Below are 19,862 nucleotides of genomic sequence, written 5' to 3'. Positions count from 1 at the left end.
CATCATCACTCGAGCATTATCTTTCATCCCATTCAATTCCCTCGTGACCTCATTCCCATTCAGTTTTAAAACCCAAGTAAGCTTTTTTTAATCAATATTCATAAAACTAGTTTACATACTAGTATACGTACTGTACAGGAATTTCACATTTATTTTTGATATACTGTTGAAGTCCTCTTGATTTATTAGCCCCCCCTGAAGATTTTTTTCCCAATTTCTGTTTAACAGAAAGATTTTTTTCAACACATTTTAAACATAATAGTTTTAATAACTCATTTCTAATAACTGATTCTTTTATCTTTGCCACGTATTCAGCTTGAGAAATGCTGAACTAGGTTAATTAGGTTAACTAAGCAAGTCATTGTATAAAAATGGTTTGGCTTAGATTTGCATTGTAAACCTTAAAGGGCACCTATTTAATCCCCTTTTCAAGATTTAAGATAAGTCTTTGTGTCTCCAGAATGTGTCTGTAAAGTTTCAGCTCAAAACACCCATCAGATTATTTATTATACCTTTCAGAATATTGGATTTTCTGCTCTAAACACTATGTAGCTGTTTTTGTTGCCTGTGCCTTTAATGCTAGTTCTCCCCGCCCACCGCCTGTCAGGGTGTGCCTCAATCTCCACCTCGTCTGTGTCAGATAAACAGCACAGTGACCGACATGAAGGAAGCAGATCTCACGTAGCGTTTGTGAAAAATACTACAGTAAGAACTTTCCCAATGATTATTTGATGTATTTGTTGTGGAGTTAATTCAAGCCTTTCTGCAATGATGAGTCACACACAATGTCGTTACAAAGTTCACGCATGCACACACACACACACACACACACACACACACACACACGTTAATACATGGCTATCAATCAATTGGGTGGGTGGGGAAACGTTGCGGTCGGCTTTAAAATGGAAAGGATTTGGATCCCATTTTAACATCAGGAAATTAAAAAAAAAAGAGACTTGTTGTCTTTATATCACCCCAATATGACCGTGGACACACTATACCTACACACAGTTCTGTCCAAACAGAAAGATGATTTTTATCATAGGTGCCCTTTAAATAAAAAGTTATAGTTTTTTTTATTTTATGCTTTAATTTTTTAGTTACAATAGTCTCAAAATCATTCTGAAAAAATCCACCGATTTTATTTATTTATTTATTTATTTTTTGTTATTATTATTATTATTATTATTATTATTATTATTATTATTATTATTATTATTTATTTTTTAATTTTTATTTATTTATTTATTATTATTATTATTATTATTATTATTATTATTATTATTATTATTATTATTATTATTATTATTATCATTATTTACTAAATTCTCTCCAGTAATAGCAAACAAGTCTGCAGATTTTTTATGGCCCTATTACTGACTGAACCAGCTATAATCCAATGCTTGTACATTCTATAAAAATCATTTTTTTTCAGGTGGTTTAATCATTTTTGTTTTCAATTAGTCTAAGCGAGTGCCTTTAATCATTGCGCAAGATTCATTTATTTCATCCCAAATCCACTGTCTGTTATTAGAGTGGGCGGCCATGAATGGAAACTGTTAAGGGTCAAAAGCATGTGTCATGGTGGGTTTTCCCCTCAGTAATCAATTTCAGCAGTCATGGTGAATCTCAGAAAAGGACTTGTGTGTTTGTTCTTTCTCTGGGTCAAACCATTATCACTTTCTGTAAATTATTCATTGGGTTCATGTGGGGAACAGCAGTGTTTTAGTACATTTAAAGGGGTCATGTAATTTTAAAAACATTTTTATTGATGTTCGCTTATAACATTAATGATAGTGTTTGTAAAAATGTGCACAGAAATTATTATATTCAGCCCTCATTTTAGTCTTTTTTTTCTAAAACAACTTGTTTTAAATGGGGCGGTCCTTTAAGACTTGTCAGTAACTGCCCACTGTTTTGATTGGCTGATGTTATTGCATAGTATCAGTCATTACAATACCAACAGCCTCTTAATATTTAGCTTTTTTGCTTTAACACATTTTATCTGTAATTCACAGACAAAACATTATTAAATTATTCACAAGTTTTTACTCACTAAGTTTTTATTCACTATTTACTCACTATAGGCAAACGTCAGTCATTAAACTACTGAATGCTTATGGCCGGAGCCTGATGTGCAATGATGCATTTCTATTCATTGAAGTTTTGCTCGGGAGGCAGTGAATATGCAAATATATCCTTGTGATGTCACAATTTCCAATTGAGCCATTTTCAGCTAGATTTAAAAAAAGCATTGTTTATAATGAGGAGGATGTTTTAAGCTAAGAATTTTTTGAAATACCTGTTATTTTCAATCTCAAAAACATGCCCCTAAAACATAAAAAATGAATAATAATTATCATATTAAGAAAGTACACTAGGCAATATTTTTATAGACATTTCATAATTGAGTACACCCCATTTTGAAAATTTATATTTTTATCCGTTTCTCAGTGAATATAGTAATATATTTTGTGCATTTGAACAAAACTGATTTTTAAACAGATATATTTATTAAAATAATATTTTAGTGACCGAACATCTTTAGAAATAGAAAGATAATACATTTATATCCATGCAGAGTTTTGCAAACAAATTACAAACTACCAAATTTTAACAAAATTTTCATTATATTTTTTAACTAACTTATGAATTTCCGGTATTTATTTTTTCTACTTAAACAAAGTTAGATCTCTAATATTAAAATATTGAATATATTAAAATATTAATACTAATATTGAATATTTTAAGTAAAATCCAATTATCTTTTATTTTTATATCCTTTGACAAAATGTAAGAATTTAGAAGAAAAAAAATCTGAATTGTGATATAAAAAAGCAAATGTCTTGTTTTTATGTACATTTTTTTATTCTGTGCCAGAAAATTCTAAATTGCAAGATTTAAACACAATTTAAAGAAAAAAATCTGTAATATAATTAAAAAAATAATTAACAATTAACTGTTGTTGTACGTACAGGAGTCTGTATTTTGTGTATTTTGCAGTGTTTATATCTCTGATCTTTCTATTTCTTTATAGGATCCAGTGTCAAATGAGGGGACACTGCGATTCCCCCCTGCAACCTGTGCTCATTTTGGGTCTCCAGTGGATCAAATACACTTTCTTACCTTAAAAATCGTGAATTATCTAAAAGCATACACAGACTTTCATGCACATCGCCTGAAATTCATCTCTTAGGGTAAGAATTACTTCCTTCTGTGAATTTCTCCGTCCGTTATATGCATGTTAAACACTTCAACTCATTTCCACTAACTTTGTGGCATTTTCTCCATCTTTCATGCAGCATATTTGTGGTGTGTGTGTGCGTGTGTGTGCGCGTGTGCGTGTGCGTGCGCGTGTGCGTGCGTGTGTGCGTGTTCAATTCATTTCAATTCATCTTTATTTCTATAGCGCTTTTACAATGTAGATTGTGTCAAAGCAGCTTCACATAGAAGTTCTAGTAGATTGAAACTGTGTCAGTTTTCAGAGTTGAAGTTCAGTTTAGTTCATTTCAGTGTGGTTTACTTAGCATTAGCAACATTTTTCTTTGACTTTGCTGATATTAATGTTATGCATGTATTGCTTTACAGCCAACTAAATCTAATAAGATGGAATTTGGTGTTATTTTTTAGAAATGAAGTTTAGTTTTACTGTTTCTACACTTTTTTTTGTCTGATATAGGCTTCACTATGGAAGCCTGTTTTCACTCCAGACTAAAAAATATGAAAGGTAACTCTGAAATATGGATTTAAAAAGAGATAAAAGTACAGTTGTGAAATATAAAGGCCTATTTCTGAGTTAAAGTTTAGATTGTGAGAAATTAGTTGACAAACTACTTTACACACAAATAATGTATCATCGTCACTGTCTGTTAAAGTGTGCTTCTGCCACAGAATAATAAATGCAATATATAACTCAGGATGGCAAGATAGAATTCTGACTTTTTTCACATAATATGTTTTAATAAATGATGGTAGTTATATTTTTGTTTTTATACACTAAAAAATATAAGCTGAATATTTAAATGTAGAATTGCAAGATCTGAACTCATAATTTTGAGGAAAAAGTCAGAAATTGAATTTTTATAGTCTGTGGCAGAAGAGTTCCAAGATATAGAAACTCACAATTCTGAGATAAAAGTTAGATCTGTAATATTAAAATAGTATTGCAATCTTATATTTATATATTTATATCTTTTGACAAAATGTGAGAATTGTAAGGTGTAAACTCAGAAGAAAAGAAGAAAAAAACTCAGAATTGTGAGATTAAAATATGCAAGTATCTTTTTTATTATTTAATTTTTTGTATTCCGTGGCAGAAAGTTCAAAACTACAAGATTTAAATACAATTTAGAGAAGAAAAATCTGAAATGTGATATAAAAAAATAATTGGAGTTAACTGTTTATTTTTATGCTCTGTGTCAAAAAAAGAGAATTGCAAAATATAAACTCTGAATTGTAAATCTGAGAACAATCTAAATCAGAATGGCAAAATCTGAATTGTTAGATGGGAAATGCGGTGGCGCATTGGGTAGCGCATTTGCCTCACAGCAAGAAGGTCGCTGGTTCAAGCCTTGGCTGGGTCTGCTGGCACTTCTGTGTGGAGTTTGCATGCTCTCCCCACATTTGCGTGGGTTTCCTCCGGGTGCTCTGGTTTCCCCCACAAGTCCAAAGACATGCGGTACAGGTGAATTGGGTAAGCTAAATTGTCCGTAGTGTATGTGTGTAAATGAGTGTGTATGGATGTTTCCCAGTGATGGGTTGCAGCTGGAAGGGCATCCGCTACGTAAAACATATACTGGATAAGTTGGCGGTTCATTCCGCTGTGGCGATCCCTGACTAATAAAGGGACTAAGCCAAAAAGAAAATGAATGAATGAATGAACGAATTGTTAGATGTAAACAGAATTCTGAAAACCAAAAAAATGAATGTTTATATATTGCAATCAATACATATGACCTCAAAAGGCACAGTTTAATTTAATTCATATCTTTTAAATGTTGTTATTTCTTTGGAGAAACGACTATCCATGCACATTACCACTCCCTTCAGGATGTCCTAAAGCTATTCCTCCTGTCATCTTTCAGGTCTGTGCTTTCTGCATCCTTGTATTGTGGGTGCAGTTCCTCCGTCCACCCGCATGGAGGCGCCGCAGGCTTCTCCTGACAGCAGCAGTGAGGAGTGTACTGTACTAGAGGCTCTGCCTGGCAAGGGAACTGCACTCATTTGCTCTCAACACAAAGGAAAAGTGAGATTTTCTTTTTTTAGTGCACACATAAACACACACACACACAATATGATTGCACAGATGGGTGAAGTATATCTCACAGGCGGTGAATTCCCCACGAGCATAAGCTTTCTGTTCCAGAACAACAAGTGTTCCCTGATCCCAGCTGGTTTATCTATTAATATCATATTGAAAGATGCAGCAACTTATTTTTATAAGTAACAGAACATTTAGGATGTTTTTCCTGGTAAAAGTATTTGCATAAAACTTTTTTACATTTGCAGTTTGGGTGGAAATGTGAAATATATCAATTTATGTCTGCTGATTCTCAAGTTATCTCTTGGGATTAAGTCTTAAAGCGATTGTTTACTCATCAAAATTAAATTATAAATATGTGGCAGCCTTATTTAAGCTGCATTACATGAAAATGGGTTCAAAAGAAGCTAAACACTCCAGATTTCTGGACTCCATAATGTATGTTTATGTACAGCAGCGGTCACGTCCTATTTTTAAAAACTTTTAGCAGTGGACAATTAGGAGAGCGATCATGTTGCCTTAGTTCATTTTATCCCCTGGCTGACCAAAAAATTTACAAATTTGTAATTCGTCCTCCACAAAAAAAAAAAGAGTGAGGAAACTCCAAACATTTCGGGTCAGAGTGCTAGCAATACAGGAAACACGAATGCATGAGACCATCCAATAAGACATTTGCAGACGACTCATTGTCAATACTGCAAGGTGTACCCAATACAAATGGCCTACTGGTGTTTTGCTTTTATATGTTACATTAGTAATAAACAAACTGTCTTTGAAATTATCAACGATATTATCTCTCTTCAGTTCACGATTGTCGTCAACCCCAATCATGGCAAAGATAAAATAAATCAGTTATTAGAAATGAGTTATTAAACTATTATGTTTAGAAATGTGTTGAACAAATCTTCTCTCCATTAAACAGAAATTGGGGGAAATATAAACAGGGGGGCTAATAATTCTGACTTCAACTGTAAATTTAGTGGAAAATTCAACAAGTAAAATAATAATTGCATTGATATGTTTCAGTACATTTTCGAGTGGTTTTAAAAGTCTTCATGTGTTGTGTTCAGGTGTCTGCGCTGTACTGTTTGGTGTGTGAGAACGCAGTCTGTGAAGACTGTATGAACGGAGAACACGCTGAACATCCCACCGATTCACTGGAGAAAGCTGTGGATCAACAACTAGCGGCACTGCAGGACAAAGTGGATTCAGCCAAGAACAGGTTGGCCCACCATGCCCATCATCTTACTCTCAGTACAGTGAAATAAACACTTAAGTTACACAGATTTACATAATTACACAAATAAGAAGACACGCACTGAATATATACAACCTTTTGCCAATAATTTCCATTGTAATACAGATTGTACCATGTTTAGAATCCTCTTTCCATTAAACAGAATTTGAGGGAAAACAAATATATATATATATATATATATATATATATATACAAGGGGGCTGATAATTCTTCAACTGTATGTAGAGTTAAGGCCAGAATTTTTAGCCCCCTGTTTATTTTTTCCCCATTTTCTGTTTAACGCTGATAAGATTTGTTCAACACATTTCTGAACATAATAGTTTTAATAACTCATTTCTAATAACTGATTTATTTTATCTTTGCCATGATGACAGAAAATAATATTTGACTAGATATTTTTCAAGACACTTCTATACAGCTTAAAGTGACATTCAAAGGCTTAATTAGGTTAACTAGGCAGGTTAGGGTAATTAGGCAAGTTATGGTATAATGATGGTTTGTTCTGTAGACTATCGAAAAACAATATAGCTTAAAGGGGATAATAATTTTGACCTTAAAATGATGTTTAAAAAATTAAAAACTGCTTTTCTTCTAGCTGAAATAAAACAAATAAGACTTTCTCCAGAAGAAAAAATATTATCAGACATACTGTGAAAATTTCCCTGCTCTATTAAACATAATTTGGGAAATATTTAAAAATGAAAAAAAAATTCAAAGGGGGGCTAATAATTCTGACTTCAACTGTATATATCCGTATTCCACTCAGAGCAGTCTTTTCGTCTCTAAATAAGGGTCTTGCAATAAGAAAAACTAAAACCCATCTTCTAATTGCTAGCTTCATTAGCTGATTGGTTAGTGATTTACTATTGATTTGCTCAGTAACGGTTGATTAAATGAATGAACGTGTGGTTACTGGAAATGTTTCTGTGACTGGCAGGCTCCCACAGATCAGAGAAGCTGTTCGGTATATGAGAGAGATCCTGCTGCAGTTGAACTCTCAGCGGAGCTCCATCGAGGAGGACATTCACTCATCCTTCAGCGAACTGCACAAAACCCTCGACACCAGGAAGAGCGTCCTGCTGATGGAGCTGGAGGTCACGTACGGACTCAAGCAAAAAGTAATGTACTCACAACTGCTGTATTAGAGTTTAGTGTTTACATTAGTGTCTAATCATTGAACTTACAGTTTATGTCAGAATTTTTAATTAGTTTTTAATTTTCATTTTGGGCGGCATGGTGGCTCAGTATTTAGCACTGTCGCCTCACAGCAAGAGGGTTGCTGGTTTGAGTCCTGGCTGAGTCAGTTGGCATTTCTGTGTAGAGTTTGCATGTTCTCCCCGTGTTGTCGTGGGTTTCCTCCGGGTGCTCCGGTTTCCCCCACAGTCCAAAGACATGCACTATAGGTGAATTGAATAAGCTAAATTGGCTGTAGTGCATGTGTGGGAATGAGTGTGTATGGGTGTTTCCCAGTACTGGGTTGCAGCTGGAAGGGCATTCGCTGTGTAAAATATATGCTGGATAAGTTGGCGGTTCATTCCGCTGTGGTGACCCCTGATTAATAAAGGGATTAAGTCAAAGGAAAATGAATGAATTAATTAATTTTTTATTTTCTTTTTTCAAAGTTCTAGCAATGTTACTTTTAATCATTTAAATAATAATAAAATAATTTGTGTATTATTTTTAAATATTATTATTTATTGTTATTAGTTTAAACATGTATGCTTTATTGTACTGGATAAATAGTATTGTTTTATATTTAGTATACACTACCTTTGAAAGAACAATTATCTTAACATTGTTATTCTTTCTCTTGTTAAGAAGGTTTAGTAATTTCATTGGATGGATGGATGGATGGATGGATGGATGGATGGATGGATGGATGGATGGATGGATGGATGGATAGATAGATAGATAGAATTTGTATTAAACCTTTTTGTTTTATATGGTTTTGTTATTTGAATATGTCATCTGAAACCAAATCAAATAAGAAATGCAAGATTGTGGTCGATTTACTAGCATAATTAAAGTTCTTCCATTTTTATTTTATTCTCCGTTAACTCTTTAACTCGATTGTAATTGCTGGGATGATCCTCTTGTCCAAATGTTTTCATTCAAAAAAAAAAAAAAAAACGTAAGGGTCAAAGAATAAAAGATTATCAAGAATAAAATTTAGGCAAAGAATTTTGGCAAAACATTCTTAGAGTGTTAATGTTTTTAATTTTGTAAGTGTTCATTTTATTTTAATAATACAATTTTTTTTCTAGATTTAGGTAAGGATGATAATAATATCCTTTCCAATGCTGCATTCATTTGATCTTTTATGAAATTGAATTATTCAATGTTAAATGTTAATCAATTGAAAGCATAAATTCTGAATGAAAATCTTATTGTTAAAGACATTGCATGTTTAATAAATTAGCTACAGTAAACGAATAGTTTGACCCAAAATAAAACTTGAGTCTTTTAGTTATTAGTTTTTAATTGATTACTCATCCTCCACTTGTTCTAAACCAGTTAAAACTTTTTATTTTTTCATTTATTGAACAAAAAAGAAGATATTTTGAAGAATGTTGGAAACCATTAGTAACCATTGACATCCATAGTAGCAAAAATGAGTACTATGGAAGTCAGTGGTTACAGGTTTTCATTAATTTTAAAAAATATCTTGTTTTGACTTCAACAGAAAAAGAAAACTCAAACTGGTTTGAAACAAGTGAAGGATGAGTAAATGAATCTTCATTTTTGGGTGAACTATCTCTTTAATTCTGCTGGACATCTTGAAACAACCCTTGATTTTTCTGCTGTATCCCACAGGTCCTGCAGGCTCAGTTAGACACTCTCCTCCAGGAAGAATCTGCCATCAACTACAACTGCAGCCTGACCAGCGAAGCTCTGGACGGAGGAAGCAAAGCCTCTGTCCTGCAGGCCCATAAAGAGGCAGGAGAGCGGCTCGGTGACCTGTCCAGCCAGGGCCTTCCTCTCCAGCCCGAGGAGAACGACCAGCTCGACCTCATGATGGAGATCGAAGGCCTGCGCAAGTCCATTCACAACCTGGGCACCATTGTCACCACCAACGCCGTGGCCAGCCAAACCGAGGCATCCGGAGATGGTCTGGAGCAATGCATCGTGGGTCAGCCGGCATCCGTCATCATAACCACAAGAGACAAAGCAGGAGGATTGTGCAAGACGGGAAACGCTATCATCTCAGCAGAAGTTTACACACCGGACGGAAGCATCGCAGACGGAGAAATCGTGGACCTGAAAAACGGAACGTATGAATTTCAATACACGGTGAAGAAAGAAGGCAACTTCAGTCTGGCGCTGAGACTTTACGATCAGCATATTAAAGGAAGCCCGTTTCAGCTGAAGGTGAGCAGTTCTCCTGACGATTCTCCCACGACCACCACCGCAGCCAACGCGGCGTCCACTGGCTCCAGTGATGGAGGAGCGAGGAAGAGGAGTGCCAAATCTCCAGGGAGCCGCAGTCGGCAGAAGGGCGTCAGACGAGGAGGAAGCTTGTTCAGCACGCCCAAAAAAAGGGTGAACCCCATCGAGGACGACCTCATTTTTAGAATAGGTACAAGGAGGAGGAGAGGAATGTTTTATTTTGTGGTAAACACTAATACCCACTGTATTTAGTAAACCAATTTCAGGGGGCGGCATGGTGGCTTAGTGGTTAGTACTATCACCTCATAGCAAGAAGGTTGCTGATTCAAATCCCAGCTGGGCCAGTTGGCATTTCTATATGGAGTTTGTATGTTCTCCCCATGTTGGTGTGGGTTTCCTCCGGGTGCTCCGGTTTCCCCCACAGTCCAAAGACATGCGCTTTAGGTGAATTGAATGAACTAATTTGGTCGAAGTGTATGAGTGTGTGGGAATGCGAGAGTGTATGGGTGTTTCCCAGTACTGGGTTGCAGCTGGAAGGGCATCCACTGCATAAAACATATGCCGGAATGGCTGGCGGTTCATTCTGCTGTGGCGACCCCAGATTAATAAAGCGACTAAGCCGAAGGAGTATTAATGAATGAGAGCAAGGCAAGGAGGGTTTATTTATATTGACTTTATTCTTCAATGCAAAAATCCGCTTGTTTTTGCGAATTTATTTTTTTTAGAACTTTCGAGTCAGTTGCCTATGGGAGAAATGACTAAGAATAATAAACAACAGAAAATGTGTGCATGACTATACTGACAAAGTAGGATAATATAATCAAAAATATCAGTTTGCAACATCAAGCAGCAAAACGAGCTGTTTTTAAAGTCTAAAAATGAATGGAAGGGAATGAGACCGGAAGTCTCAAGCCAAAAAGATGCACTGTAAAAAATCGCATGTGCTATTTACTAAAAAAAATAGTAGTAACACTATTGCACGTATTATTTTTAAGCAAATTTCAAGACTTGATTTTTTTTTTGCAAAAACCACTTGAATGAATCATGTGAAAATTACTAAATTTAAGATTTTAATATTATTAGCGGAATGTGCTTTTATAATTTAAGCAAATCCACCACCATTTACTCATATTTATTTTTTTAACAAAAACCACTTGAATGAATCATGTGAAAATGACTAGTTTTTTTGAGTGATAGATGAAGATTTTAATATTATTAGTGGAATGTGCTTTTATAATATATGCAAATAAATCACCATTTACTCAAATTTATTAATGAAAATTACTCATTCATAAAATGTAAAATATATAATGTATAATGCTGCGCCTGCTCATACACGGAGAATAAGGTAAATAGCACATTTCATACACAATGCTATTGCAAAGTGCTTTACATAATCAAGAGTAAAAGAAACAAATATAAGAATAAAAGAACAAAGAATAAAAATGATTAAAACAGATTAAAGTGTGTTAAAACAGGTTTTAAAGGAATACAAAAAGAAAAGAAAGACAAAAGGAAAGCAAGTGTTTTTCTGTCACCCAAAGGTTGAAGTGACTATTTTCAGTTTCATAAGGATCATTTTACAGCATCGATAATGCAATTTTATCACAATATTGTCAGTTAAATAGACGTGTACATTTATTTAGTTGTTCAAGTGTAAAACAGGGCCAGGAGCAGCAGGCGAGTGCTGAAACTCCATTGACAATACAGGGGTAAAACAAATTTCGAGATTTTAAAGATGCAAGATGGTGCAGAGCAATTGAATATAATTTTGTGCTTCTTCTTGGTTTATATTGTATCTCAACTATGCAACAAACTAGATCTTAAACGTGGCCAGTTTATAATGGCATGACAGTTCACAGGAAGCGCCAGAGCACGCTTGTTCAAAATTAAAACTCCCTGTGCCCATTCATTTATATAGCACCTTAAAACACAACTTTGACCGGTGTGCTATACTACATAACCATTAACAGAACTGGGAGAAAGGCAATTTCACAAATAAAACAGCAATAATTATGTTGATGATACAAAGGGCAACTTTTTAGGAATGTTCCTTTGCAGCTTTGGGAAATTTTGCCTTAAATTGCCAACCAGGTGAGACACAGAGTAACTAATTAGGACTATGGGTTACAGATATAATATTTTAGTAACCACACAACATTGCTCTGCAACATTTCTCAAGAGTTTCCCTATGTATCATCAGCATTAGAAAATTACAAATCATGAGGAAGAATAGAAATGATTTTACTATTGTTGAAATGATTGTGTTGTTTTGATAGGAACAAAAGGGAGGAATAAAGGAGAGTTCACTAACCTTCAAGGAGTCGCAGCTTGTTCAGAGGGAAGAATCTTAATTGCTGACAGTAACAATCAGTGTGTGCAGGTAAGAAAACTCTGCTAGCATCCATATGTTCCTAACTTCAAATGTGGAAATGTACATTCTCAGAAATAAAGGTACAGGAGCTGTCTCTAGGCCAGAATGGTACATCCCAGGTGCGTATTAGCAACAAAATATACCATTGTGGACCCTTCAGGTACTAATATGTACCTTGTGAGAAGGTACTGACGATCTTTTCACAAGACTGTTATGACGCATTTAATGGTCACCAGCATCTTAAATCCTTAAAAGTTTTTAATGTTTCGGTTAAAAAAACATGTATTAATGTTTTTGTTATATCATTTTTGCATCAAATTACAGAATTACCACTTATGCAAGTTGTTTCTAATGCACTAATACACCCTTAGTAGGAGCCGTGTGTTGTAGAGCAGAATCTGATAACTGACTTCTCATTTCTCTGCTTTTCCAGATATTTTCGAACACGGGTGAGTTTCAGAGCCGGTTCGGGGTGCGCGGCCGTTCACCGGGTCAACTACAGCGGCCCACTGGAGTAGCTGTACATCCCAACGGGGACATCATTATCGCTGACTATGACAATAAGTGGGTTAGCATCTTCTCCAGCGAAGGCAAATACAAGGTCAGCTATATTTAGATAGTGTGGACAAGCACATTTCACTGCATGCTTTGCAAAAACTACTTCACTGACTGGCAGAAAAGGCCTGCTTCTTGTCTACTGAAATCAACTTTAGTTTTCTGACTCTTTTGATGATTTTTGACTTGTTTTTTTAGTCAGGTGTGTTTTTGTCCTTTTTTAATATGGTGTTAGTAACCATTAATTAAAGGAATTAATTAAAGGAATTAATTATGAACAATATAGTTTCACTGTTTTGATTGAACTTTGTTCGTTTTAGTTATATACAATTGAAGACAAAATTATTAGCCCTCCTGTGAAATTTTTGCCTTTAATGTGTAGTAATTATTTATTCTTTCATTTCACTTTTTTATTTGAGGAAGGACTTTTTTTACATGGTCTTTTGGAGTCTTTTATTTTAGTCTGACTGGAAAAAGCAAAAAATATATTTAATTGATTTTTTTTTTTACTGCTAAGGTCAATATTATTAGCCCCCTTCTGTTATTAATATAAACATATATTTTTTGGACAACAGAACAAACCACTGTCAAATGACTTGCCTACAGTTGAAGTCAGAATTATTAGCCCCCCTGAATTTTTAGCCCACCTGTTTATTTTTCCCCAGTTTCTGTTTAACAGAGAGAAGATTTGTTCACCACATTTCTAAACATATTAGTTTTAATAACTCATCTCTAATAACTGATTTATTTTATCTTTGCCATGATGACAGTAAATAATATTTGACTAGATATTTTTTAAGACTTAACTAGGTTAATTAGGTTAACTAGGCAGGTTAGGGTAATTAGGCAAGTTATTGTATACCGATGGTTTGTTCTGTAGACTATCGAAAAAATTTTTGCTTAAAGCGGCTAATAATTTTGACCTTAAAATGGCTTTTAAAAAATTAAAAACTGCTTTTATTCTAGCCGAAATAAAACAAATAAGACTTTCTCAAGAGGAAACAACATTATCAGACATACTGTGAAAATTTCCTTGCTCTGTTAAACATCATGGGAAATATTTTAAAAAGAAAGAGGGGGGGCTAATAATTCTGACTTTAACTGTAATTAAGCTAACTTGACTAGTTAACCTAGTTAAGCCTTCAAATTGCACTTTAAGCTGAACACTAGTAATATAACTTGCAAAATAACTATTTTTTATGCTGATGACACAGATTTATGTCCCTCTTAAAAATAATGATAAAAATATCCTTGACTCCCTTATGAAATGTCTAATCGAGGTTAAGACCTGGCTGTCGTCAAATTTTAAACATTTCAATGAGGAAAAAACTGAGTTGGTCTGGTTTGGGGATCCTGCCCCTCTGGATTTATTAAGTTTTGGTAAGCTATCAACTTATCAAAAACCTGTTGTTAGAAACCTAGGGTTTCTGTTTGATAGTGATCTGAAATTTAACAAACAAGTAAATTCAGTTGTTAAATCCAGTTTTTTCCATTTACGGCAAAAGTGAAGTCATTTCTCTCTTTTAATGACATTGAGAAGGTGATCCATTCTTTTATTTTGAGAAGACTTGACTATTGCAACTCTTTGTTTGTGGGTATTAGTCAAAATGCCCTGAATAGATTGCAATTAGTCCAAAATGCGGCTGCGAGAGTTCTGACAGGGACTAGCAAGTATAAGCACATCTTTCCTCTTTGGGCTGGCTGCCTGTTAGGATTGATTTTAAATGTCTGGCACCACCTTACTTATCAGATCTTTTACATATATATAATCTTGGTAGGTCTCTAAGGTCTTCTGATCAGTTTATTGTACCAAGGTCCCAGTGTAAGCGAAGTGGTGATCGGGCTTTTGCTGTTATCGCCCCAAAACTCTGGAACAAGCTTCCACCCCATATTAGAAACGCTCCAACTCGATCTGTTTTTAAAAAAGCTTCTGAAACTGCATCTTTGTTCTTTAGAATTTGAGCTTTTTTAATGTTGAGGGGTTTAGCTTATGTTTTAATTGTTATGCGAGTATTAGTCAAAATGCCCTGAATACATTGCAATTAGTCCAAAATTTTTTAGTATTGATTGATTGATAGTATTGATTGATTTCTAGTATTTTTTAGTATACAAAATTTTTTAGTATTTTTAGTATTTTAGTATTGATAACTACATCGAATAGTTCGGACTGCTGAGCGAATCACTGGTACAACCCTTCCTACTCCCCAAGAACTGTACTTATCCAGAGCGAGCAGAAGGGCTGCCAAAATCACACTGGACCCCTCACACCCAGCACACTGCCTCTTTGAACTTTTACCTTCTGGTCGACGCTACAGAGCACTGCGCACCAGAACAGCCCGACACAGAAACAGTTTCTACCCTCAGGCAATCCATCTCATGAACACTTGATGATAATAATTGCGAAACCAACATCACTACTTGCTATACACTTTTATACACACATACACTTATTTAACAACACACTTACATGCCAATTTGCACATAACAGCTGCACATATAACGTTGTATATAGTAATAAACATGTACATACACTTGTCAATCTGTATATTTGCACTCACTACTTACTTCTATTTTTTTTTTTTTAAATATATTTATTATCTGTTTTTTATCCTGTCTCTGTAATCCTGTTGCACTGTAGAAGCTCTGTCACGAAAACAAATTCCTCGTATGTGTGAACATACCTGGCAATAAAGCTCTTTCTGATTCTAAAGCTCTTTCTGATTCTGTTATGTATGTGATGTAGGACTTATTAATGACTTATTAATACTTAATTAATAAATAATTATTCACTTATTATTAAGGACTTATAATAATACTGTTAATTAGTATTGATTGTGTTCAGCACTTTGGACAACATTGTGTTGTAAAAATGTTATATGTACATAAAATATTATGTACTGTCTTTATGGTGAAGACAAAAAAAATAAGTTATTAGAAATTAGTTATTAAAACTATTTTATTTTTTAAATCTCTCCATTAAACAGCACTTAGAAATATTGGAGAAAGAATACAAACTTCACAGGAGGGCAAATGACTTTGTCTTCAACTTTATATAATGAGTATGGAGTCGCACATTTCAGAGTATGCTTTGTACCAACTGCTTCTTGTCTTTGGAAATGACCTTTAGGCTAAGCTGGGCTCAGGAAGGCTGATGGGGCCGAAGGGGGTTTCTGTAGATCAGAACGGTCATGTTATTGTTGTGGACAACAAGGCCTGCACGGTTTTCATCTTCCAGCCCAGCGGGAAACTCATCACTAAATTTGGCAGCAGGGGAAACGGAGACAGACAGTTTGCAGGTCCAAATCTAGACATGTACTTGATGTATTATGCTGATGTAAACAGTGTGTAAAGTACGAATTAAAACAGTCGTGCACTTTGTTAATTCTCTGGTTCTGTGTGAATGTAACCTTCATGTGCAGGCCCACACTTTGCTGCAGTGAACAACAATAATGAAATCATCATCACAGACTTTCATAACCACTCTGTTAAGGTAAGGTAATATTAACCTAGGTTAGATATATTGTAAGACAACAAATGTTTTATGTAAACCTTAGAATTTTAATATTAATATGCAGCACTAAATGAAAAAATATAGCATCATCATAATTATTGTTATAAAATATAAAACACAAATATATCATATAAAATGTATAATAAATAATAAAAAAGTGACTATACTGAAAAGTTTACTAATACTAAAAAATGTATACTAAAAGCTACATAAATAATAAAAATAAAAAGTTATTTAAAATATAAAAATCATTGGATAATAATTTTTATAATGACAATACTTATCAATTATATAAAATAATTATTGGAATATTTAAAAAATATAGAATAAATAATGTCAGTATTATTATTAATGTAGTGTTGATGATGATAATAATAATAACAATAATAATAATAATAATAATAATAATATTAATAATAATAAAGCATTGTTGTAAAAATGTCAATAACAACAGATGGAAATACACTTTTCTGATTATTAGAATTTATATGAATAATATAAAAATCATTGCTATATTTGTAAATTACTAAAAAAATTAGTAAATCAATAAAAATCTAAAGCAATATATTACAGATATAGCTACATTTATACTGATTATTAGAATTGTAATAAATACATTTAAGGATAGAATGTTTTCAAAATAAAATTCTTATACAGAAATTCATGTATAATACAAATGTACTTTATCTTTTGTTTATATGTATTTTTTATATTGTATTCGGTACTTAATGTTCCTGTGCCATATTACTGTACAATATTGATTTATAATCTCCTACAGGTATTTAATGCAGATGGGGAATTCTTGCTTAAGTTTGGCTCAAATGGTGAAGGAAACGGCCAGTTTAATGCTCCTACTGGCGTTGCTGTGGATGTCAATGGGAACATCATTGTGGCTGACTGGGGAAACAGTCGCATACAGGTATTGAGTCCTTCTCAAGCTCCTGAGTTAAATCGGAGAGATTCAGGACTGATGTTTAAAGGACTGACTGAGCGATGAAAATATAATGATATTAAATAAATATAAATAATACCAAATAAAAGAATTATCACAATGTTATTTTGACATTTTTGATAGAATGGTTTTGCTTTTAAAGTCAGCTGCACCCAAAAATTTTAATTATCCCATGATTTACTTAACCTCAAGGCTAAGTTTAAATGACTTTCTTTTTTCAGTCGAATCAAATTAGATTTTTTTTTTGGGGGGGTTTTATATATATATATATATATATATATATATATATATATATATATATATATATATATATATATATATATATATATATATATATATATATATATATATATATATATATATATAAAAATATATATATATATATATATATAAATATATATATATTTATTTATTTATTTATTTATTTATTTATTTATTTTTGCTTAATTTATTAATTTCCCCCCTACAAGCATATTTTTTTTCTGTATTTTTTTTATAATTTTGTAATTTTTACATTAAGTAATTATTTTACACTGTACATTTTTTATTTAAATGGTTTTCCAGCTCCGCAATCGCAGTGGTCATCTGATTTTTATTAAACACAAGTCTAATAAATCCATTCTTAAAAAATAAATAAATAAAAAAGTCCCTCACACAGCTCAGGTTGGTGAATAAAGTTATATGTCCAATTGAAACGGTTTCTGAAATGAGAAAACAAAAGTATGGCAGTGCATGATTTCATCTTTTAGGAATGATAGCTCCGCTCTAAAGGACTGATAGCCCCACCCAAAAGACTGATATCTCTGCCCCAAAGCACCGATAGTCCCAACCCAAAGGACTGATAGTTCTGCCCTAAAGGACTAATATCTCCGCCCTAAAGGACTTTTACCTCCACCCAAAAGGACTGATAGGCCCACCGCAAACCCCACCCTAAAGGACTGTTATCGCTGCCCTAATGGACTGATAGTCCCACCATAAAGGACTAATATGTTTGCCTTAAAGGACTATTACCTCCACCCCAAAGGACTGATAGTCCCACCGCAAACCTCACCCTAAAGGACTGTTATCGCTGCCCTAACGGACTGATAGTCCCACCATAAAGGACTAATATCTCCACCCCAAAGCACTGATATCTCCGCCCTAAAGGACTGATATCTCCGCCCTAAAGGACTGATAGCTCCGCCCTAAAGGACTAATAGCTCCACCATTAAAGGACTGATAGCCCTGACTGACAGCTTCGCCCTAAAGGATTGATAGCCCCGCCCTAAAGGACTGGTAGCTCTGCCTTAAAGGACTGACAGCTCCACCCTAAATTACTGATTGCTCCGCCCTAAAGGACTGATAGCTCCGCCCTAAATGACTGATAGCTCCACCCTAAAGGACTAATATCCCCACCTTAACAGACTGATAGCCCTGCCCAAAATTACTGATAGCCCCGCCCCACATGAAGAAAAGTCATTTAGAGGGGTGAGAGAAGGTTATGGTATTTGATTTAAATATTCTGAGGGCAAGATAATGAAGTGCATCGTTTATAGCAAACACTACTATATACACATTAAAATAAGAAAGAGGACATTTTGTTTTCACACCAAAGCACTGTTGTCATGTAAATGAACAACTACAACATATAACATGTTTTGAGCTTTTAAATGAGCCCTTGTACCCCCCCTGAAACAGCAACACAAATCATTCACTGCACAAACTACAAACAACAAAAACGACTTGACGAGTTGTTCTCATCCTCAGGTGTTTGACGGGAGTGGGTCATTCCTGTCCTACATCAACACGGCAGCGGACCCTCTTTACGGGCCGCAGGGTCTGGCTTTAACCTCAGACGGTCATGTAGTGGTAGCTGATTCTGGAAACCACTGCTTCAAAGTCTACCGTTACCTGCAATGACTACAGAGAGAAGCAGAACCACCCCGTACATGTCCAAATCTCGCACTTAATCTCATTTAATGGTGTTCGCCCTCCTTTTTGTACCCCTTACCGCTGTCCGATGACTCTCTGAGAAGACTAAAGCTTGATTATGGGATGCCTTGGATTGCCTTTGCCAAAGCTCCACACTGATACACTGTGGAAACATGGAGACGTCTGAATGAAGCTGAAATCTCTGCTCTTCTGTGCTGCATGTGGAGTCGTGCATGCGCCGTCCCCTACAGTCTCTGCTCTTAACAACACTTTCATCAACTATTGGAGGAGGATGTGTTTTAGAGACGCTCGTAACTAATGCAGCCAAGAGAGCAGATGGATATTTCTCACTGTCTACAAGCTTTAGCATTCCCTTTATCACCGTTTGGCTCCGTCGTTCATGGATATTATGGTTGACTAATACACTAAAAGATTGAAATAATTATGATTTTGAGTTTTATTTAATTATTATAAGTTATCTGCTGTAATAATATCTTAATGTCATTTATTATTGTAATTTGAAGCTGAATTTTCAGCATTACTGCAGTCTTCAATGTCACAAGATCCTTTAGAAATCAGTTCAGTGCTGAAATATTACATATATTATTATTATTTTTATTATTACTATTATTATTATTATTTCTTTAAAAA

The 19,862-nt window shown here is 34.3% G+C and overlaps 1 protein-coding gene across 1 annotated transcript in view; it reads left to right on the top strand.

The window, feature by feature from the left end:
* The window catches only part of trim2b (tripartite motif containing 2b), a 24,501-nt gene extending 4,639 nt beyond the window's left edge, over positions 1-19,862 (top strand). The window contains exons 2-12 of the mRNA XM_056462228.1: positions 3,041-3,200; positions 5,088-5,248; positions 6,334-6,485; positions 7,459-7,639; positions 9,336-10,098; positions 12,188-12,291; positions 12,716-12,883; positions 15,965-16,133; positions 16,257-16,327; positions 17,127-17,267; positions 19,047-19,862. Of these exons, the coding sequence (XP_056318203.1) occupies positions 5,141-5,248; positions 6,334-6,485; positions 7,459-7,639; positions 9,336-10,098; positions 12,188-12,291; positions 12,716-12,883; positions 15,965-16,133; positions 16,257-16,327; positions 17,127-17,267; positions 19,047-19,199 (2,010 nt within the window). The 5' untranslated portion in view covers positions 3,041-3,200; positions 5,088-5,140 and the 3' untranslated portion in view covers positions 19,200-19,862. The remainder of the gene's footprint in view (positions 1-3,040; positions 3,201-5,087; positions 5,249-6,333; positions 6,486-7,458; positions 7,640-9,335; positions 10,099-12,187; positions 12,292-12,715; positions 12,884-15,964; positions 16,134-16,256; positions 16,328-17,126; positions 17,268-19,046) is intronic.

This window comes from Danio aesculapii, chromosome 1 (assembly GCF_903798145.1).
Source record: "Danio aesculapii chromosome 1, fDanAes4.1, whole genome shotgun sequence".
NCBI lineage: Eukaryota > Metazoa > Chordata > Actinopteri > Cypriniformes > Danionidae > Danio > Danio aesculapii.
Note: the sequence above shows the minus strand (reverse complement) of the source record. Positions and strands in the feature narration are given on the sequence as shown.